The sequence below is a fragment of the Perca fluviatilis genome, chromosome 20 (genome assembly GCF_010015445.1).
Source record: "Perca fluviatilis chromosome 20, GENO_Pfluv_1.0, whole genome shotgun sequence".
Classification (NCBI taxonomy): Eukaryota; Metazoa; Chordata; class Actinopteri; order Perciformes; family Percidae; genus Perca; species Perca fluviatilis.
In genome coordinates this window covers 12460895-12481308 of record NC_053131.1, presented here as the reverse complement: position 1 = coordinate 12481308, position 20414 = coordinate 12460895, and the positions used below count along the sequence as shown (strand labels likewise).

The 20414-nt window shown below is 41.6% G+C and overlaps 1 protein-coding gene across 4 annotated transcripts in view; it reads left to right on the top strand.

Moving 5' to 3' along the window:
* The window catches only part of plekhh1 (pleckstrin homology domain containing, family H (with MyTH4 domain) member 1), a 210329-nt gene that overhangs the window by 168443 nt on the left and 21472 nt on the right, over nt 1-20414 (top strand). For 2 of the 4 annotated variants that reach the window (XM_039786894.1, XM_039786895.1), the window contains 8 exons: nt 2121-2309; nt 11509-11571; nt 14161-14310; nt 14407-14490; nt 15392-15473; nt 15877-16059; nt 16559-17310; nt 18355-18433. In XM_039786894.1, the coding sequence (XP_039642828.1) occupies nt 2160-2309; nt 11509-11571; nt 14161-14310; nt 14407-14490; nt 15392-15473; nt 15877-16059; nt 16559-17310; nt 18355-18433 (1543 nt within the window). In that variant the 5' untranslated portion in view covers nt 2121-2159. Of the gene's footprint in view, nt 1-2120; nt 2310-10431; nt 10482-11508; nt 11572-14160; nt 14311-14406; nt 14491-15391; nt 15474-15876; nt 16060-16558; nt 17311-18354; nt 18434-20414 lie in introns of those variants that run through there. The other 2 variants (XM_039786896.1, XM_039786897.1) reach the window with 2 other exon arrangements.

Below are 20414 nucleotides of genomic sequence, written 5' to 3'. Positions count from 1 at the left end.
CCTGAGTGTTACCAAACATGGATCTACCGTGCAGATCCTGGAAAGCTTGTTTTTGTTGTCTTGGCTTTTTTTTTTTTTTTTTTTCATATTTCCAGCATTGGCATAATGTGTCAGACAGAGGAGATACTGCAGAAGAGAATTATCATACATAGCAGTAGACTCAGTGGAAAATTGTCTTCTGAGTTTCTATGCTACATCCCACAATGGAGGGTTATGCTCATGCAAAAGGAGAAAATGACTCCAGTTTAAATGTTAGCTGCAACAAAAGCTACATTACTCCCACACACACATGCGCACGCACACACACACACACACACACACACACACACACACACACACACACACACACACACACACACACACACAGTGAAAATGAGCTCATTTGTGACAGGCTGGTGATGTGGGGTTGATTTTATCCTAATGCACACCGATGCAGAGAGGAGTTTTGTAACCTTTGGTTGCCTTCATTCCTCATTCTGCTCAGTAGAAAGTTTAACTTTACCCTTGCTGTTTATTCAGTTTGGTTCCTAGCACCGATTGGCATGAACTGAAACCCTTATGTCCAACAAGAAGGGAGTGCTAAAGGAATTGTTCTGGGGAGAATTAGCATGGCAGTGCTGAGAGTGTTTAACCATTAAATGGCTTGTTTGCACCCAGCTGTTTGAGCTCCTGGAGAAGGGCCTGGACTCGTCTGTCCTTGCTTGCCCCAGTGTGGCCCAGCACGGCTTATTCAAGCGGCCTGCCTTCCCCTCTTCCCCACGCCGGCGGCTTGCTTTACTTAACCTTCATACCCTCCAGTCTGCCCTGGAGAGAGAGTGTGAGACGTCGGTAGATGAACCTTGACTGTTTAGCCTGGGCACAGCGGTCGGCTGGCGAAACCTCCACATGCATGACTTCTGTAATTTGTTTGCTAAGCCTGTATTTTTGAGCATGCTAATTGTAGGGAGTGCCATGGCGCAGTTATAGTTACTGGACTTTGAACGTCTGCTGTTCTGCTGACAGTGTCTGGCGGCACTTTTAGTCAGTCTGCCTGAATACTGCTTCACTTTTAAAACTTCTTTTAAACTTACCTACTTTCTTACTTAATGAAATGCAAAATCTCACACGTCACCTGGCTCTTGCGATTTATAACCCCAAAGCCGATTGTTACGGCTACTTTTATCTCAAGATAATCAGACTTTTATTGAGTTCACCTTTGTGAATGAGTATCTGCCCAGAGAAAAATAGCCACTAGTCAATCCTCCTCAGGTAAAAATAACCTCAGTGCCCCAGTTTCCCACATTCAGCACCCTGCCCATTCATTCTCACACATTCTTTCCTCCTTTCTTTGCCGAGGCGAGCTGACGGCCCCCCTCTCTAACTGTGATGGGACTGTCATGCAGAAAGACACTATTGTGCTGCGCAGGATCCCGTTTCACTCTTGCCTTGTAATTAAGAAGGGATTGCATGGCTAGGGAGTTGTTGGGGGGTGGGGGGGACCAGGAGATTGGGTTAGTAGGTAATTTGGCTAAAAAGCAGAGCGCTGACCTGCTTTGTAGCTGGCAAGCCTGGGAGCCGGCACGCATGAACCCAACTCCCCCATTGACACAGAGCCTCCCTGCTGAGGTTTTGTTCAGTGTGTGTGGGCATGTGGAGGGACTGCGGACGAAAAGGAAAGAAAGATTCCGTCTGTGGCGATCTCTCTAAACTGTGTGTTTCTGCCTACAGACCACGTGACTCTGTGTATGTTTCTTTGGGGTTACAGTACATGTCACAGAGCAACATAGAGAGTGAGAGGAAGCTTTCATTAAACTCGTGTCAGTGTGGACTCATCGTTGCTTTACTCACATTTCCCTCAGTGAATCATGGGAAGTGTGGTCAGCGAAGAGCATTTATAGAGGTTGAATCACTTTTTTTTCTTCTGTAAATGAAAACAGGAGCTGGACTAGTTGAAGAAATACCTTCCCAGGATTATTTGTGTATCCTGTGTGGGCTGATACTTTTTCTGCCTTATTATTGTGGACAGAAAGAGATTTAGATTCAAGTTAAATATGACAAAGTTCATAGTTTCACAGCGTTTTGACAGCAAACTCAAATCAGACAAACCATATAGGAATGGGCGTGTGTTTATTGTCTTTCAGTACAGTCTCAGTCCAGAGGCAGAGCTCTGAATCCTCGCCATGGCCGACGTGCTGGAGAGCGGCGGCGGCGGGTCAGGAGCTGTCAGAGTGGCCAGTGTGGATTGGCAGAAACGCTGCATTGCTCTGGAGATGCAGCTGCTGAGGTTCCGGCTCCAGGCGGGGAAAATCCGCGAGCTGCTGGCAGAGAAGGTAAGAGAGAAAATCATCACGTATGGTTACTAGAGCAAGCGGATGCTCTGCACTTCCGGAGTCTTTATAAGTTCAAACTTGGTACTAAATATTTGCATCTAGAGGCTGCCAGGCATAACTGTTGTGTAGCAAACTAAATGAGCGGGCTTAACTAACAAAACTAAAAAGGATTGGCAGTAACGTTAATATCGCTAGCCCTAAAACTGAAGCTTGTGAGGCTGTGGGCTAAAGTTTAGCCCCTGAACTGCACTTTAGACTCTAAACCACGAGGGCACCCCATAGTTTGAAACTTAGTAATGGATTTACGAATACCTGGAGCAACCCAGTCCTGATGAGAGTAGTTTATAACTTAGCTCACCAACTGTAAAGTCTGAGTGTAAGAACAGCAGCATAGATGTCATTTTCACTCAGAAAGTACCTCCAGCTCCTCCTGGGGGAACGCGACATTCCAGAGACAGATGGGAAATATAGGTTGTCTGAGGTGTATGTAAATTGTGCTTGCGATCTCATCCTTTGCCTCCTTACCAAGAGCTGGAGACTGTAGCTGAGAGTCGGAACAAACTTTGGCCTGTAAATTGTAAATTGTAAACTGTAAATTATCATTTATCATCATCACATCAACACATAACATTGATGGGATAGGAGGTTCAAAAAGATAAGAGTTTTAGTAAGATTTTGCCTGTTTTGTTCATCTTAAACTAGCTAATGATTGTACCTGACTCTGAGTTGGCATAAATAATGTAAAATGAACTAAATCTGTGGCTGTTTAAACTGCCATACTACTGTGGAAATGAGTCATGCCACTCTGATCTGCAGTATAATCCATGCCACAAGTTATTCTGACCAAACACTGTGCAGATCTCACTGCCTCATCATCTTCTTCTTTTTCTTCTGTCAGTGTTTTTAAGTGTTTAAGCACGAGGAGACTATTAAAGCATGTGAATCAGTTAGAAATACAGGTGTGGATGACTGTGTGTTTATGCGTGTGTGCGTAAAGACAGATGGGATTACTCATCTTATTTAGTAAACATTTGCTCCACTCATTCTGTGTCATCAGAGGTTGGCTTCAGTTTCAGCCAAGAGCAATATTTAACATTGAGTTCATCAATTCTGGTGCTTCCCCTCAAGTTGGGGGGAAATAACCGCCAGCCGCTGGCCAAATGCTTGTAAAGTTGTGGCTGTTGTAAAGCCTAACTACTTAGACACTTTAGAAAGCAATGAGCTGTCATCTGGAGATTCAGCTCTGTTCTGAAGATTTGTTGGAAAAAGAGCACAAGTGTTTGGATTAGACGGAGGAGGAGTGAGCGTAGTAGCAGAAAAACACTTCTCCTGTCTTGACTTTTTCTTTGTAGCTTTACAAGTGCTCCAATAGCCAATAGCCCGGAGCTGCTTGTGTTTGGAGTGTCACAGCGGTTTGCTTTCTGTATCTCTAATTCTGGAGTGTGAGAGTGGTTCATCCAGTCAGTCAGCAGGATGTTTACAGGCCAAACATGTTTGTGATAAGAGCAGGACGACTCCCTGCTGTGTCCTCTGTCAGGTTCTGTCAGACATCCAGCTCGTCCGTGAGAGCCCATCCAACACACACACACACACACACACACACACACACACACACACACACACACACACACACACACACACACACACACACACACACACACACACACACACACACTTACTAACATTTATAACTGTGAGAAAATCATTAATAAAGAAGTCTTCCACCACAATAATCTTGGAGGAGATTCTACACCAGCCAAAGGGATTGTTTACAAGTTGGCAACCTACATTAATAGTTCTTCTAGCTTATTACTGATCCGAAAAACATTAAAAAAAAAAACAACACACAATTTATAGGTCTCGTGATAAGGTATATTTTCTTATTTTAAACAATCCCATTAAAATTAATTGATCCTACAAACAAGTATTGTCTGTGTAGCTACAAGCCTGTCATTCCATTGTGCTTTAGAGCTCCATTGTTGTCCAACATCTATTAAAAACACATCAGTGGGCCACACTGAGTGACTTTTCCTTCCTTATGATGAACATGTAGCCTGGTGCCAGATCTCTAAATCATCACCCACAACTCCCATTTGTTCAGCAACTCAAATAGGTTTGGGTGTTGTGCTTATTGACTGCTGTTACTACCGATTATTATAACTAAGTCAAAATAGCAACTCTGACTGTGAACTGCTCCTTTAGTAACCGCTACCGATGACGGAAAATGACGTATGTGGGACGGATACATCACTCGCTATTGATTGATTAGTTTGAAATTAAGCATATGAATGAAGTGTAACAATATGGCAATTGAGTCTGATTATCAGGCTAATGAACATGAGGAATTTTGTTTAGTTTAGATCAGTCCTACATACACCGTTCTAGTGCTAAATAATACTAGAGTACCAAATGCGAATGGATCTGCGGCAGAAAATAGTCCCCAAAAAATGCACTATGTTCTCCTGTTTGAGTAAGATTTGCCGAAAACTACAGCACCTAACTTACTCAGACTTTTTTTCAATGAAAGTATATATTTGTGAGCTGTTTTTAAAGGTTTAGGTCTTCAGTACGACATAAAGGGCATGGGGCTTTAGTGCCACAGACCGACAGAGTGTGGAAGTCAGCATGTAATGATCGGTGGGATGATCAATGTAGTGTTGGTTTCGGTCTTTTCGTGGGATTCTTCTGACAGTAAGGAAAATATAGAATAATGCCAGCCTTATCCCTTAACTTGCTAATAAAGACATTTGTTGCAACTTGCCTTGCTTTATTAATAAGTGGCACCCACAGTCACACATACACACTTATGTTCAGAGTACTCTTTGTACATAGAATAGAAGAGAGTTAAAGCTTTCTGAAAATGGACTAATAACTGTCCAGTTAATACCCAGCATACACAGTATTTATTGTTAAATGTTCTTTTTGGACATGTTGCCAAGAAAATAGACTAATTAATCTCTTACTTTTTCTTTCACTCCTATTCTCATAAACACACACACACACACACACACACACACACACACAGGCACACAGAGCGCTAAGCAGGGTTTAAGTGGAGGCCCGTGCTGCTGAGTGTGTCTTTGTGAGTCTTTTTTGGGGGTGCTGAGTGACTACCATGCCGTCATGTTATTACTGTTTGGAAAGTCTGCTTCACGCTCTTCATCTCCTCTTTTGCCAAGTTAGGAGTGTTTTACGCATTGACCCACTTTGGTATGGAAAAACATGAAAAAAAGAAAAAGTTGACGTGGTTGCCTGTGACATGGCATTTATCCCCACAGGCTGACTGTGAGCAAGGGAGAAGAGGGCGAAGAGGGAGAAGGAGATGCCCCATTTGACTTGTGAGGAGTTTAACAGGGCGAGTACTCCATTGAAGAGGTTTCACTTTGGATTAGGAAAGTGCAATCGACAGCTGGTGGACCATAAAAACAGAAACCTCTCCATACAGAAAGAAGTGGAAGAGACTGGGAGAGGATAAATGTTATTTTCTGGGGCAGAAGTGACACTTTATAATGAAAACATTATTGTCACAATACTGGACATGTTTTTCTACAAATCAAAAACATCCAGAATACAGTAATTAATGAATCAAGCATTGACAGGGAATGGCCTACAAGAGAAGAGGCTTGCTGTCAAAGTCCATTGAGGAAATGTATCCAGAAAGTTTGGTTTAGCGTTTCAAATCTCTTTAGGCTGTCCCACAATATAGAAATACCTTAGTCAGTGGAATTTCTAAATTGGGTGATAATCCCACTTCAAGGTTTACTCTCATTACTCGGATAATCTAATTCTGGACAAATTAGATGAATCTTCTTCATAAGCCTTACGTGGCTTTTAGGAACAAAACTCTGTTGTTTGGTTTAGACCAGTGCAGAAAGGCCACCAGGTTCACGTAAGAGTGTATAAACATTTATTTTAATGAGAGGATTTGTTTGGATCAGTCTGTTTTTATGTTAGCTTTTTTGTAGCCTGCATTACACCCTGTGAGGGTTCTTGGTCATTTTTGTATGACTACTTCATCAGGTTTCTCCAAGGGGGTAAGCGTCTGTCAACAACCAGTAGGTCCTATGGCGCCATTTTGATGCTACCAAACGATCACCCGACGTTAGCATCCCACTGACTGCCATTCATTTTGACGTCACTTTGACAGCGAATAACTTTACATCTGAAGCGTTTAAAGACTTTATTTGTCCATTGTCGACATTGTATAAAAGCCTCCATTACCTTGTACCTCACATTATGGCTCCGTAGCAGACGTTTTTGTAAAAATAGGCTAACGATTGTGTCATAACCAAGCGACTTACTGTCGCATAGTAGAGGAATTACCGTATAGTACAGGAGAAACTCGCAGGCAGTTTGGACTTACATTAGCTGTTTAAATTGAATTACTAATGTTAACTAGCATTTTGGTTAGCAATAATTAGCTTGTGCCCATGTTATCTCCTTACATATACCTACGCTCTCCGTCTCTGTAAGATTGGGAATGATGAGATTTCTCTTGGCACAGCTACCAGAAGACTTACAACTTTCAGACAGGTTGCTCACGTCACATCTACGTCGTCTCTCTCAGTTGGAGGCGGCGCAGTAACGCTCAGCGCTCACCGGAAAAGTGCTTCTAATATCCTTCACTGGTCTCCGTTTTCTTTTTCTGGGTGAAGAAGAAGACTCCTGTTCCTGAAATTTGGATTTTGAATACGTGTGGTCCTCCATGTTTCCTTCTTCAAACTTGCCGGGGCCGGGAAGCTACGATACCCATTGGCAGCATTAGCAGCACCGGTGAGTTTATCATGTGACAGCGAAAACGCGAAAGGCGGAGCAGTATGTCCTGTATGTCCCTTACTGGCTAACATATTTCAAGATGGCGCATGAATATGGAGTATCTACCCCAGTTCATGCAAACGCAAATGTAAAATTTCAAGCCAAAAGGAATACTTGGAATTGATGGTGGTGGTAAATATTCATGAAAAATGACAAGTTTGTGAACGGGCAACACAGATTTGGATAATGAACAACTAAACACGTTACACACTGGACCTTTAATGATTAAAGTGGATTTAATAGAAAACCACTGAGGCAATATTGTCATCAGAGCATTATACGTTACTTGTTGGAGTATAGTATTTAAGTGCTGATGTCCCACATAGTATTCACACTGCGTGATGCCTTTATTAAGTGTGTGAAACCTTTATTTTACTCTTTCTCAATCAGTGTCTTATTCCTCTTGTCCCGTATCTGTCCACCCCCTACTCCTCTTGTACAGGAGTTTTTTAACATTTAATGATTGAGCTGGAGTCATAACTAACCGTCAACTGCGCACAAGGGTTAATGTTTAAAGCTGAAAGGCAAGTGAAGCACTCAGTGAACGGATTTCACAGTGAAACCACCTTCTCTACTAAATGAATGTCCTTTGTGACCAATATGTTCAACTATAAGTAGACACAGACGATCAGATGAACCGTGTAAAGAAACAGAGAGAAAAAGTGAGAAGAATGCTGACAGATTTAAATAATCAGCCACCAGCAAAATCCGATCTATAGGATCAGCTCAGGTCAGTAAGTTTCTGTCAGTAACAGTAAACAGGTATTTAGCTGTGACAGATCTGTTAGCTGTGTGAGAAGCAGATGATCTATAGCCTGCTCTTATCTTCTCTCCACCTCCCTGGATATTATCATAGGCACACAGCAAGACCCTCTGGAATCCATGCTAAGACAGAGGAGGCCGATGCTCCGCGTCCCCACAAGATTATTCTGCAAAACTCTACGCAAAAACAAAGGAAACAGTAAAGCATAAGGTTAGGTAGGGCTGTGCAGTTAATTGAATTTTAATCGCGGTTTCAATTTTGGCTTCTAACAATCACAAAAACAATGTATTTGAGAAAAACTATTATTTTTCACATCACGTTTGGCAATTAAACTCTTATTTTGTCGTGTGCATCAACTGTTTCACTTTTTTTTTGAAAAAAATGCAACATCTTTCCAAAAGTCAATGAGTAATCGTGTTAAATAATCGTGATTATGATTTTTTCCCATAATAGTACAGCCCTTTAAGGTGGTTATATTCTATGTTTTAGTTATTGTCAATACATCAAATGAAAAGACCAAAACCAACAATGCATTAGTCTCTCTACCTACTTTCAAGGATGTCTATGACTCCCTCTGTTCCTACTGAAGATTTAAATCTTTATAAACAGGACACAAATGTATGTGTTCATCTTTAAGGATGGCTAAATAATTTCCCAGGTGGACACCGTAGATTTTAGCAAAAATGACTCAAACAAGAGTAAATTTGTTTGGGACTATTTATAGCTGCAGATTTGGTGCTCTATTGGTTATTTACAGCAGCCAAATAAATAAATAAATATATATATATATATATATATATTTATATCAGTTTTATGAACTATTATATCAATATCAATTCATTGTTGTTTTTAGTCTTTTAATGGGATTTGTTTACAGTAAAAAAAAAAATACAGAATATCATGACTTATCCCTAAAGTCTGGCAATATATGCAACTCAAACTGCTAACACAAAGCTTTACGAAACATGACTCCCATCTCATCCATTTTCAGCCCCCCCTCAGCAGCAGAAGCTAGTGCCTTGCACTGTGGTCTGACAGATGCTGGATTGCAGGCATAGTTCTGCTCAGCGAATCACGCCACAGTTTGACTTTGCAGAAACTAAACCGACAGAGACAGACCGGGAGATAACCTGACAGCACTAACCTACACAGTCTGTATCCATATCTGATAGCCAGCTTGTTACCATCAGGTCACCCATTTGATCGCTCGGACTGAGTAGGAGCTCAAGGCAAAGATGATGTGTAACAGTGATTCCCAAACACGGGTACTTGTACCCAAAGAGGGTACTTCTGCAGTCACCAGTGGGTACGTGGAAATCATTAAAGGCATACCAGTTCCCATTTCATTATACAATATTATATCTGCATATTGTTTCAGCTGGAACATAATGCACACTACAGTACCTGCTGCAATTGAGAGTTCATAAAAATTAGTTTGCTAAAACAAATGGATAAACAAAAGTTTACTAAAAGTAGTGTTAATGACTACACAGTTTCAATCATTACTGTAGCTGAAATCACTAGATAAAAATAGTTAGTAAACAGGAATAAACAGATAAATATTGGATGAATGGTGAAATAGTTAAAAAAAACAGAACGGTTTAAAGAGTTGACTAATAGCTGAAAGTATTGGATAAATGGTTGAAAGAGTCAGCTAAAAGTAAAGAATACACAGTTCAAATAGTAAACTAAAATAATGTATCAAAGTTAGCTAATGTTAATGGATAACAGTTAAGATCGCTAACAGCACTGGATTGTCAGTAACTGATAAACGGTTGAAACTTCCGGCTTCTGCCACTAGTACAAATCCAAACTTGACCAAAGAAAACTAATGTAAGAACGTATGATAATAATGTGGGGCGAATGGGTGGTTCACCCGGTTGGGTGTGCGCCCCATGTGCAGAGGCTTTGTCCTTACTGCAGCCGCCGAGGGTTTGGTTCTGGCCTGGGGTCTTTTGCTGCATGTCGTTCCCCCTCACCCTACCCATTTTCCTGTTTGCAGCTGTCCTGTCTAATACAGGCCTAAAAAATACCCCAAAAAAAGAATCTTAAAAAAAAGAATGTATGATATTGTAACAACTGTATAAAAAAAATCAACATGAAATCATTTGGAACGTGACAGGTGGTGTTGAGTTCATCTGATAGGGCTGTGTGGCAACATTTTAAAAACAGTTGCTATCCACTGATATATAAGTCTCCTCTTTCTACCCACAAAAAGAAGCCACTTGAAGCCCAGTTGTGACGCTAAAGCTGTTCCCTGCATTAACTTTGTTAGAAGCTTCTCACTCCTGATATCCCCACCATTTGTTCCTGTGAACTCAGTAAGGTCGAGGTCCAACCACCTCCACCTCCTGACCTCTAACTTGTCTTTAAACTGGATGTGGCAGCTTTTTAGGCTGTCTGAGGGCTTCTTCTGATGACCATCTCTCACATCTGTTTTACATTGTGACTTCTTACTTACTTTATATTCACCTAAAGTGCTTGCCTTCCTCTCCTATGTATTGTTTTTGAATGGAGGACAAATTTGTGTTTGCTCTTTGGCTCAGGCTCGGTAAAGAAGACTTTGACTCACGATGAAGGCTTTTGACCCGGAGGTGAGGAGTCATTCAACCACTAACCATCAACATGCGCTCTGGCTTTAGTGAGTGTTAATCTGGCTGCAAGGAAAGTTTAAATGTTGTGAGTGGTGGATTCTGGGAATCAGGGGGCCTTTTAAGGAGGCTACGAGAATGGAGAAAGACAGAAAAGAAACAAAGGGAAAGGGAAACAAAGATGACGCGAGGAATTCAAATGCATCTCGCAAGCAGAGTGAATCCATTAGTATGTTTGTTCTCCTTTCACCTGGGTCACTGAACTCAGAAGAAAGGGAGCCCTGGGTTGAAAAGCATTGTGTGTGTGTGTGTGTGTGTGTGTGTGTGTGTGTGTGTGTGTGTGTGTGTGTGTGTGTGTGTGTGTGTGTGTGTGTGTGTGTTGAGAGAGAGAGAGAGGGTACTTGCAGATGTGTGCATACTTGCAGGATGGACAGTGTTTGCCTTTGAAAGCATGAGTATGCATGCTTGCACAAAAGGTGACGCAAGCTTGTGCACACACGCATAGTAGCATTCTACTATCCAATTGTTGTTTGACCGGCGGTAGAAAGATGTTCTCTCTGCTGTTTGCCTTGTTAAACAGTGAATTATTTGATTTTTACAGAAGATCATCTTGTCCAGCTTCTTCTCTCTGTCTCTCTGACTCGGCTGATGCTTTCCTTCTTGCGAAATTCAAATTTTCGTTTTTCTTTCTCAACCACTTGTTACAGCAAGATTTCCTGATTAGGAATACAGTTGGTTTGTTTAATCTTCCCACTACATTAATCTTATAAATGTCTTCCCTATGGCAGCGGTGATTGATGAAGGATTAAGTGTGTCTGCATGCATGTGTAAGTGTGTGTTTTTTAAGACTTCTGGCTTGGTGGTCTACCTGTCTAATAGGGCCTTTTGTGGCAGGTTATGGGATGTTTCTTGCCAGAACCTGTCGTTCTTGGCTGTAGGTGTTTTTTCTTTCTCTAAAATGTGACTCTTGAAGATTGGCTGATGATTGATGCATTCAAAACCATTGTAACCTGTGTTGTCTCTATTCCAGATGCAGGAGCTGGAGCAGAGGGTGACCGAGGCCGACCAGCGGGCTGAGAGTGCTGAGAAACAGGTAGAGAGGACTTCTCATCCTATAGCCTTTACAGCATGTAAAATATTAAAGGATAGGTCAGCTACACACAACTGTTTGTCAAAGCACTAAGCACTTACTGTACACCACAGCTCTCTGAACATGCTATTAGCGTTTTTTTGGAGGGTTGCACTTCCAATGTTTGATGACGTCTAGGTCTTGATCCTTTTGGCTTGTTAACAACCTGTGTTAACACCTAAAAGCTTGTGTTTGCTTTTTTGCCCTGTTGGACTATGTTGTCGCACTTTTGTCAAGTTATTAGATCTCAACAATTACTTTGGTAATTTCAGTGTCCTCATAACTGACAGAAATGATAACCAAAACTACATAGATAAGCCCTAAGTTTTTAATCAACCAGAATTATCATTTTAAAAAGTAAAAAACATACCATAATAATTAAACACAAGCCAAGGCCACAGCCTCATTTCTCTCCCTCAACAAATAAATGTATATTTAAAATGTATTGCATTATTTTTAACACATTAAAGCTTTAGCACGTAACGTTTTGAGATTAATGAATGTCCATTAAATTCAAGCCATTGTCAAATGAATTGCAATCAATCTCCCCATGCTCTGTAACTGGGTTATTTGGTATTACACCTGAGTCAAGCCATCTACGTAAGGCAGAATCTGATAGCATTGCGTTTGTTACTCTCTTCGCTAGACGGCGTATTTTGATAAAATGGAAAGACGGCAAACCCCCAACATTTACACGCTGGATCAAAGATGCCCTTTATTTTCTCAAACTTGAAAGAATTAGATACTCTTTGAAAGGATCAGCAAATAAGTACAATAAGATATGGGAACCTTTCTTAGATTATGTTAGGGAACAAATCACATTGCCTGACTCCCAGTAGAATGAATAGAGACAAGCTTTATATTTTATTTATTTATTTTTCATATGTGGATATGTATGGAAGTTCCGTAATGTATGAGGCAGTAGTGTTAACCATACTGCAGTGATGGTTCTGTAGACAGTGGTCACTCCCTTCCCTTCGTCTGTGATTATCCCTTTTTTTTCTTCTTTTTTTTTATTGTATCAGTGTTTGTTAGTGGTGTCAATACGTTCAATATAAGAATGTCTCCTTGAAATGAACAACCTGGCATGTTCATGTTGAATTGCAATAATAATGATAATAAAGAAAATAAAAAATTGAAATAAAAAATAAGTTGCTACAAAGCTAACTAAAGGCCGTTTTACAGTTGTGCGCAGGCTCCACGCAGAGCTCTCGCCGTAGCCTACGTAAGTGGCCTGATGTTTATACTTGTGCGCTGGTGTGTGCGTCGAGCCGCATGTGTGTGTGTGTGTGTGTGTTGGGGTAGTGTGTGGTAGAGGGAGAAGTGAGAGAGTGCCGGCGATTAGCTTCGGAGCGAGTAGCGACTCTAGAGTCGTAGTGAGAGAAACAAAGTGTCTCCCCTGTGTTTTCTGACCATGGTGGGACATCTGGAGCAGGAGAAGTTAACGCTCTCCTTGATTTCATGTTGTTTGTGGAGAAGGAGAAGCAGGAAATGAGTCGGGGAAATGCAACGCTACCGGGGCAACGGGCCGACGGCGTCGCGGGCCGCGAACGCGGAAGTTACATTTTTCGAGAGGTGCAGGTCAGGCTACGGCGCAGGGTCCGGCGTAGACGCAGAGGGGTCTGCGTCTACGCCGGACCCTGCGCCGTCAATTCGATGCACAACTATAAAAAGGCCTTAAGGCTACACAAAACTCCCTCTGTATTTCTCAGTATGGCTATGTTCAGAAGATTGTGGCATCTGGTGACTTTCCTGCGCAGAAACTAGAGTGAAGATAATGACCTCTTCTGAGTCCATCATGTTTTTTTAATCCTCCGTGTCCTTCTTGGCTACTAGCGACTGCGTGGAGCAGTGGTGGGGCGCGTGCACGATCACGGAAGGCTTGTATCATGTGGATGCTCCGACAGTTTTGTTGTTATTACTTAGAATTCCTCATGAGTGCGACAGAAACTACGCACTATAGCTTTAAGTGGTTTGACAAAGAAATCAGGTGACTTAAATCAATGTATTTAACTCACTCACAGACTTTTCTCAGTTTGTATTTGAGAACAATCCATGTGCTAAGAAAGGTTGGGAAGCTTGAATTGAGTTTATTTTCGGTCAAACTACAGCACTCAAGATCAAGAATAAACTTTCATGCTCTTAACATTGAGTAATGTAAGAAGGAATCCTAAAATTGGGATCCATAAAGTCACACAGTTAAATTTTGTGTTTTTGAGTAGGAGTCAACCTTTGATGGGACTTTAAAAAAAGGTTAAGAAACCTCCTACAGTACAAATCACACCTGCTCTGTCTCTCTTGCTGTTGTGTTTATTCTCCCATTTGCTGTCATTACTGGCCGTTCCAGGTGTTTTCTGTAGGTGGTGATTGAATGCCCTTTCTTTAAAAACAAGCCATACCTGAGGGCTTAGAAAGCTTTTTATTGTCAGAGTTGGCAAAAAGTATCCTCGGTGTTTTCTTTAGGTTTGTCTGTTGCCCATCAAAACTACACAAATGCAAATTTGAGCTTTTTTTTGGCTGTTTGCATTCACTCCTCTAATTATTACATTTCAGATTCATGTCATGGAAGAAAAGCTGAAGTCTGCAAACATACAAACCAGTGAATCAGAGAGCTCGTTGTACAGAAAGTATCAAGACCTGAGCAATCAGGTTCAAGAAAAAGATGCTGTAATAAAGAAATTAGAGGTGCAGCTGGAAAAACAGGTACGGACAGAGCCATCAAGACGAAGAACAGAAATGTCCATGTATGTTCATAAAATGTAGGTTGAAATAATTCACAAACCCTTTCTCTGACTGCAGATCTTAGTCAGAGCCCAGGAGGCAAAAAGTATTGAGGAGAAGGCTGCCAAGATTAAAGACTGGGTCACCTTCAAGCTTAAAGAGGTAAGCTCACACATGTAGACATACACTCAAGTAAGAGCCTCTGGGAAAGCCCTCACGCTGCTCAGACATCAACTGTGGCAACAAGACACGCTTGTGATTAAAAGTGTTTAATCTACAGCTGTTTATACACTGTCAGAGAATTTAAAAATCCTTATTTAACAATGATGATACATGTATCTCTGTAATTAAGCAGATTTAACCCTTGTGTTGTCTTCAGGTCAAATTTGACCCGTTCTCAAAATGTCTATCTCAGAAATGGGTTTCTTTTTAACTATCTAATTTTAATTACCCAAAAATAACATGGATGGATGATCCCATTCAACGCGCTTTGCGAGTACAACAAAAGATCGGATCTCAACTTTCATTGAATTTTGGGTGTTTTATTACATTTTTTAGCATTTGAAAAAAAAAATTAATTTTTCGGAACAGTATCCTCGCTGAACGTTGACCCTTCTGTGATTATCCTTCCTTTAATATTAGTCTAAATAATTAATAATTTATGCTTCTTTAACTCAAGAATTAGGTATAGTTTCCTATAAATGAGGTTTTTAATTGACCATGAATTCCAAAAATAAGTGTAAAACTATAGTGGTAGTAAGTTGGTGTTAGTGGTGTTTATACAAAGTAGTGAAAAGAGGCGTTAAACGTTAAAAAAGCGCCAAAAACATTGAAAAAGGCGCCAAAAGTGTCGAAAAAAAGAGACCAAAACATCAGAAAAAGTGTTGATTTTTACTCAGAAGACAACACAAGGGTTAAGAGGCATTAGCACTTACTTGGAAATTATAATCACAATATCAGCTTTAAAATTAAAATAAAAATTCATTGTTTTCAGTAAGACATTTGTGTATATAGCTGCTAAAAGTTGTCGTTGAAGATATACAGTATATGTGCTTTGTTGCAGATGGAGCAAGAGAACCAGCAGCTAAAAATGGCCAACCTGAAGCAGACAGAACAGATAATGTTGCTGCAGGAAAAACTACAAGGTGAATACCAACAGAAGCAATGGCGTTAAAAATAATAAAGGCTGTAATACCTTAATTTTATGTCTTTATAGGATGATTATTTTATCCTAATAGAGTCATTGCCACAATACCTTCATTATAGCTCTAAATGCAGCTACTGCACTCTTTCTGCCTTAGCAAACAATGTTTTCTCGCAGTTCAGCATTAGATTAAATGTCATAAAGAATATTTGAATGATTTGATTAACATGAATTTGTGCACTGTTTATTTGGGCTTTGGGATTCCTTGCTTATAATATTGCGGACATTTTCAGTATTTTGAAAGCTTTTTTTTGTTAACAGTAAAAGGTCATTTAGACAAGTAAGGAGTGATGTATCTGTTGTGGGAAAGAGAGTGAGTTACTGGTGTTGTCTTTCTCCTCCAGCTCTCTTAGAGAAACCTGCATCCTCTGGATCCCCTGCCAACTCCCCTGTAATGGATACCCACCTGGTGCCCAGCAGTCCGCAGTTTCCTCCCAGCAGCCCCGGCACACCACCTGCCCAAGATGACAGCTGGAGACAAGCAGGTCCCCGGGGCGCCGCCTCTAATACCAAGACCTCGCCGACAGGTGTGCTGCCCTTAATTCATATTATCTTGGGATAGGTGGCAGGAAGCTTTTTGAAGCAATGAGCGAGTTCTTTAATTTAATCATCAACTGCTGCTTTGAGTGAGACGCCACCGAAACAATCGATTTTATAAGTAGAAACGTCATCTTTAGTCTTAAAAGTGGCTCTTTAAAGGTCTTAAGCTCCTCTGGAGAATTGCAGCTTGGATTCATGGAATTTACTCATAATTACAGCAAAGAAAATGTCAAAACACAATTTGCCCATAGACTTTAACTTTTCCCATTTTTCCTCCGTTGATCTCTAATGTCATCATAGCTCCAGATCTCTGTTGAAATATATTTATTTACGCATATTTAGTTATGTAGCAGTTAAACGATTATTGTCCAGACCTCTGCTGCTCGTACGAATCAACACATATTTTTGGTGGAGTATTCCTTGGAGTAACATCAGTTCCTCCATGGCATGTAGACTTTCTCAAATGTTGATATTCTGTCTCCTCAGATGTGAAAAGGACTCCTGAACAGTCCAGTAAATTGATTTGTTTTGGAGACCTTGGAGCCCACGATGCTGTCTCTCAGGCTCGGAGCAGGGAGGGCCCCAGCAGCCCTGTTTCCATCAGTGGACCAGAGCTCCCAGTGGGCCCAGAGGGTCAGGCAGGGGGTTCTGACAGAGACAACTCCTCCGATGAGCTCAACAGCAAGTTCCGCTCTCAGTGCCTTCACTCGTCCTCTTCCTCTTCGTCTTCGTCCTCAGCCTACGAGATGGCCCACGGATCGAGCTCCCCAGAGTCGTCCCTCAGAATATCACCCAGAAGCCCGCTCCTGTCGCGCTCCCCCTCCACCAACAACCCCTTCCCCAATCCTTCTTTTCACCAGTCAGGCGCCAGCATGACGCTACCTAAAGTACGGACTCCGCTCACCCCCAGAGACAGCATCCAGCTGGTGAAGAAGCATTACAGCCAGCCGCAGCCCAGCCTGGACAGACTCCACCACCTCAATGTTAACATAGACATCATGACCCCATCCTCCACTTCCTCCACCCTCAAGAGCACAGGCACCACCACCTCGCCCTTCTCGCAGGTTGTGGAGGAAACAGACATTGACGATGGGCTTCCTGACAGCATGGACGGGGTGGTGGAGGGGTTGGGATCAGAGGAGCCATACCGGGATGGAGTCTCCTTTGTGGGACTTCCAGAGGAGCTGGAGCGGCTGGATCCACCGCCAACGCCTCCTTTACATCGCTTCCCTTCATGGGTATGAGAGACCAGCATTATCTATTCAACTTTTACATTTTGTGTTGTTTTATGCAGTTAAAATCTTACCTAAAAGCATGAGCAATTCAGTTGGATCCATTATCTTTTTGTTTCGGTCACTGTGGCTTAGAGTTTTCTTTCTTGTGAGAGTTAAATAGTAGATTGATCTCTTGGTGGTCTGTATGGTACCACCAGCAGTCGCTTAGCTTAGCTTAGTTTAGCACAACACCTGGAAACAGCTAGCCTGACTCTGTCCAAAAATAACTGATCTGCCTAGCAGCACCTCCAAAGCCCATAATTGACATGTTGTATCTTGTTTGTTTAATCCATTACACAAACCACAAAATGTGTAAAAACCACAATTCAGCGTTTTACAGTGGGTTATTGGTCTATGGACTATTGTTTGGACCATTTCATTTTCATTTCATTTTTTATTTATTAAACAGGAAAAGATTAAAGACAATCGGGCCTGACTCAGTGTAAAACTGATTTTCAGCAGGTTCCTGCTCTGCAGAACATAAACACCATATACACAACAAAAACTCCTAGACAAAAACAGTCACAAACACACAGACCAGGAGAATGAGCAACAGGGCAAAGCCATAAAGCTGACTTAATGGTCGCAGGTAAACCTCTCCATTAAATAGCGAACAAATGTTAATTTAAATGACCAATTGCCAGGCAGCCATCAGAGACTCTAGGAAGTTACTGGTCCCAGCCAAGAAATAGTCCAACAAATAAGCCACCCTAAAATTAGAAATTGTTGCTCTTACACTGACAAACAGCGTGTGAGCTTTAGAGGTGTTACCTTTGTACAGCGCCAGGCTAGCTGTTTTCCTCTGTTTCCAGTCTTTGTGCTAAGCTAAGCTAACCGGCTGCTGGCTGTGTAACGTACAGATATATTGATCTTGTCAAACTATGTCAAACTATTACTTTATTGATGTATTCTGCAAAACTCTCAGTGCCAAGGTGTTGTACTGTTTGACGGTTTTTATAATGAATGTTTAAGTGAGAGCAATATTCCTGACTTTGTTGACCTTTGCAGGAGAGTCGGATCTACGCTGTGGCAAAGTCAGGAATGAGAGTATCAGAGGCCAGTCCTGGAGCCAGGGGCCCGGGACGAGGTGAGTCGCACGCAGCCAGAAACAAGAAACTAGCCATCCACTTCTTCTTCACTAACATCCACTTTTCTGCTACAGTGAGGCATTCAACATCCATTTATAGTCTGTTTTTCATGTGTAAAGCAGTGTCTAACCATGTGTGTGTGCCTGTCTGTCTGCATGAGCCTGGGTGGTGTAGGAGATGAGTCATTACTGTGAAGTGGCATTCTGTCATTCAGCTGCTGCTAATGCTGCTGTGGAGGTGTGTGGTTTGTTTGGATCTGTCATTTCCACCTTTGATGTCACTTCCTCTGGCCCAAGGCTCCACACACCTGCAAAGGTGTGGGCTCCTCTTCAGGATGCTCCCTGTCTTTTTTTTTAAAGAGCTGAGGAAGAGCATAAGAGGGGGGGGTTTAAAAGAAGCTGAGGGAGAGGCTGCTTTTTAATCAGCTGCGATGAAAGGACGTGGTCTGGGTGTAATTACTGCTATGCTTTCTGTCCCGACATCATGCATTTTGTCAGGATGCAGACTAAGGTTTGACAGCACTCCAACTATTACATTTCATGACTGCCAGGTACATGGAGCGGACTGCCAAGTGGCTGTTGTGGATTAAGTCATAGCTTGCTCAGCTTATTCAGCTTCCTCTGATGTTTGTGCCTTAAAGGTACATCTGTTGTTGGAGGATTTTTGATCTATGGCAGAATGACTAGCATAGACCAGTTTTATTTTGTTTTAGCTCAAGTCTTTTTTACTTGTTCTTTAATTAGTGGGTACGTCAGAAGCATGAAGTCCTGCTGCAAAGGTGTGTGAATTATATATGAATTATGTATCTATATCGAGTAAGGGTGCTATATTTTCTCCTTTTGCAGACTCCTATAAGAATTACCATGGTTGCGTCCGAAATTCCATACAAGCCATTTATTAGGCTGAAACACGGGTGTCAAACTCATTTTCACTAAGGGCCACACTGGAAAAAGAGAATCACACCAAAGGCCAGACATGGAAAGTTTATTGACGGGCTTTTGTTACTGCATGTCACTTTTTTTTAATACATTTTGGTAGCTTTTTTCCTCATTTTTGTTGGTTTTGTTCCAACTTTTTTGTGGCTTTCTCAGACATTTGTCACCTTTTTGTAAAGTTGTTGCTTTTTCTGACATTTTTATACGCTTTTTGTCACATTTTTGTTGACATGAAGGCCTACAAAAGCCATCATAGAATTTAGCAAATCAAGCAAAACAATGATTACATTTTTGTTTCACAGCCTGAATATTAAACTCTCTGCTTCTCGGGGAATTTCTGAGTCTCAGAGTCGGCAAATCTGCCAAATGTCAGGTAATTGCAGTTTAAAAAACACTTTCCTGTGTTTTTGGTTTGGCGCACAACTAGGCGGGCCAAAAGTTATTGTGAACACAAATTGATATACGGGTCGGCTCTAAATCTGCAAGGGGCCGGATTTGGCCCGCAGGCCTTGAGTTTGACACATGTGGGCTAAAAGGTCCAAACCTTAGTATGGAACCAATAGTATGAGAATTACATGCTATTTTCAGTGAAATATTACAGTATGCAAACACTGGTAACATATGTTGGCTTAAATATCCAACAATGCAATGCCTTAGTGACAACAGCGTTCATAACCGACAAACTGTTGGCCATTGTTCTGTAACTGCCATTTATGACCACAGTGGCCACTGTTTTGATAGTCTCGCTTTGCCAGAACCTCCTCCAAAGCACGCTGGAGGAGAGCCTGGCTACTCCACATTCGGGGATGGGAGGAAAACGTGCTCTGGTTTATTGGCATTTATTTAAACCAATCACAATCGTCCAAGCACCGGAGAAAAGCTGCGGTGCTGCTGCAAAATAGGCTTGGAAGGAACTTGTTTTGGTGGAACATGTGTACGCTTAAAAGTCGTTTTAGTTGTGCAACAGAAAACTCAGATTGGACAGATAGTCTAGCTAGCTGTCTGGATTTACCCTGCAGAGATCTGAGAAAAGGTTAACCATAGT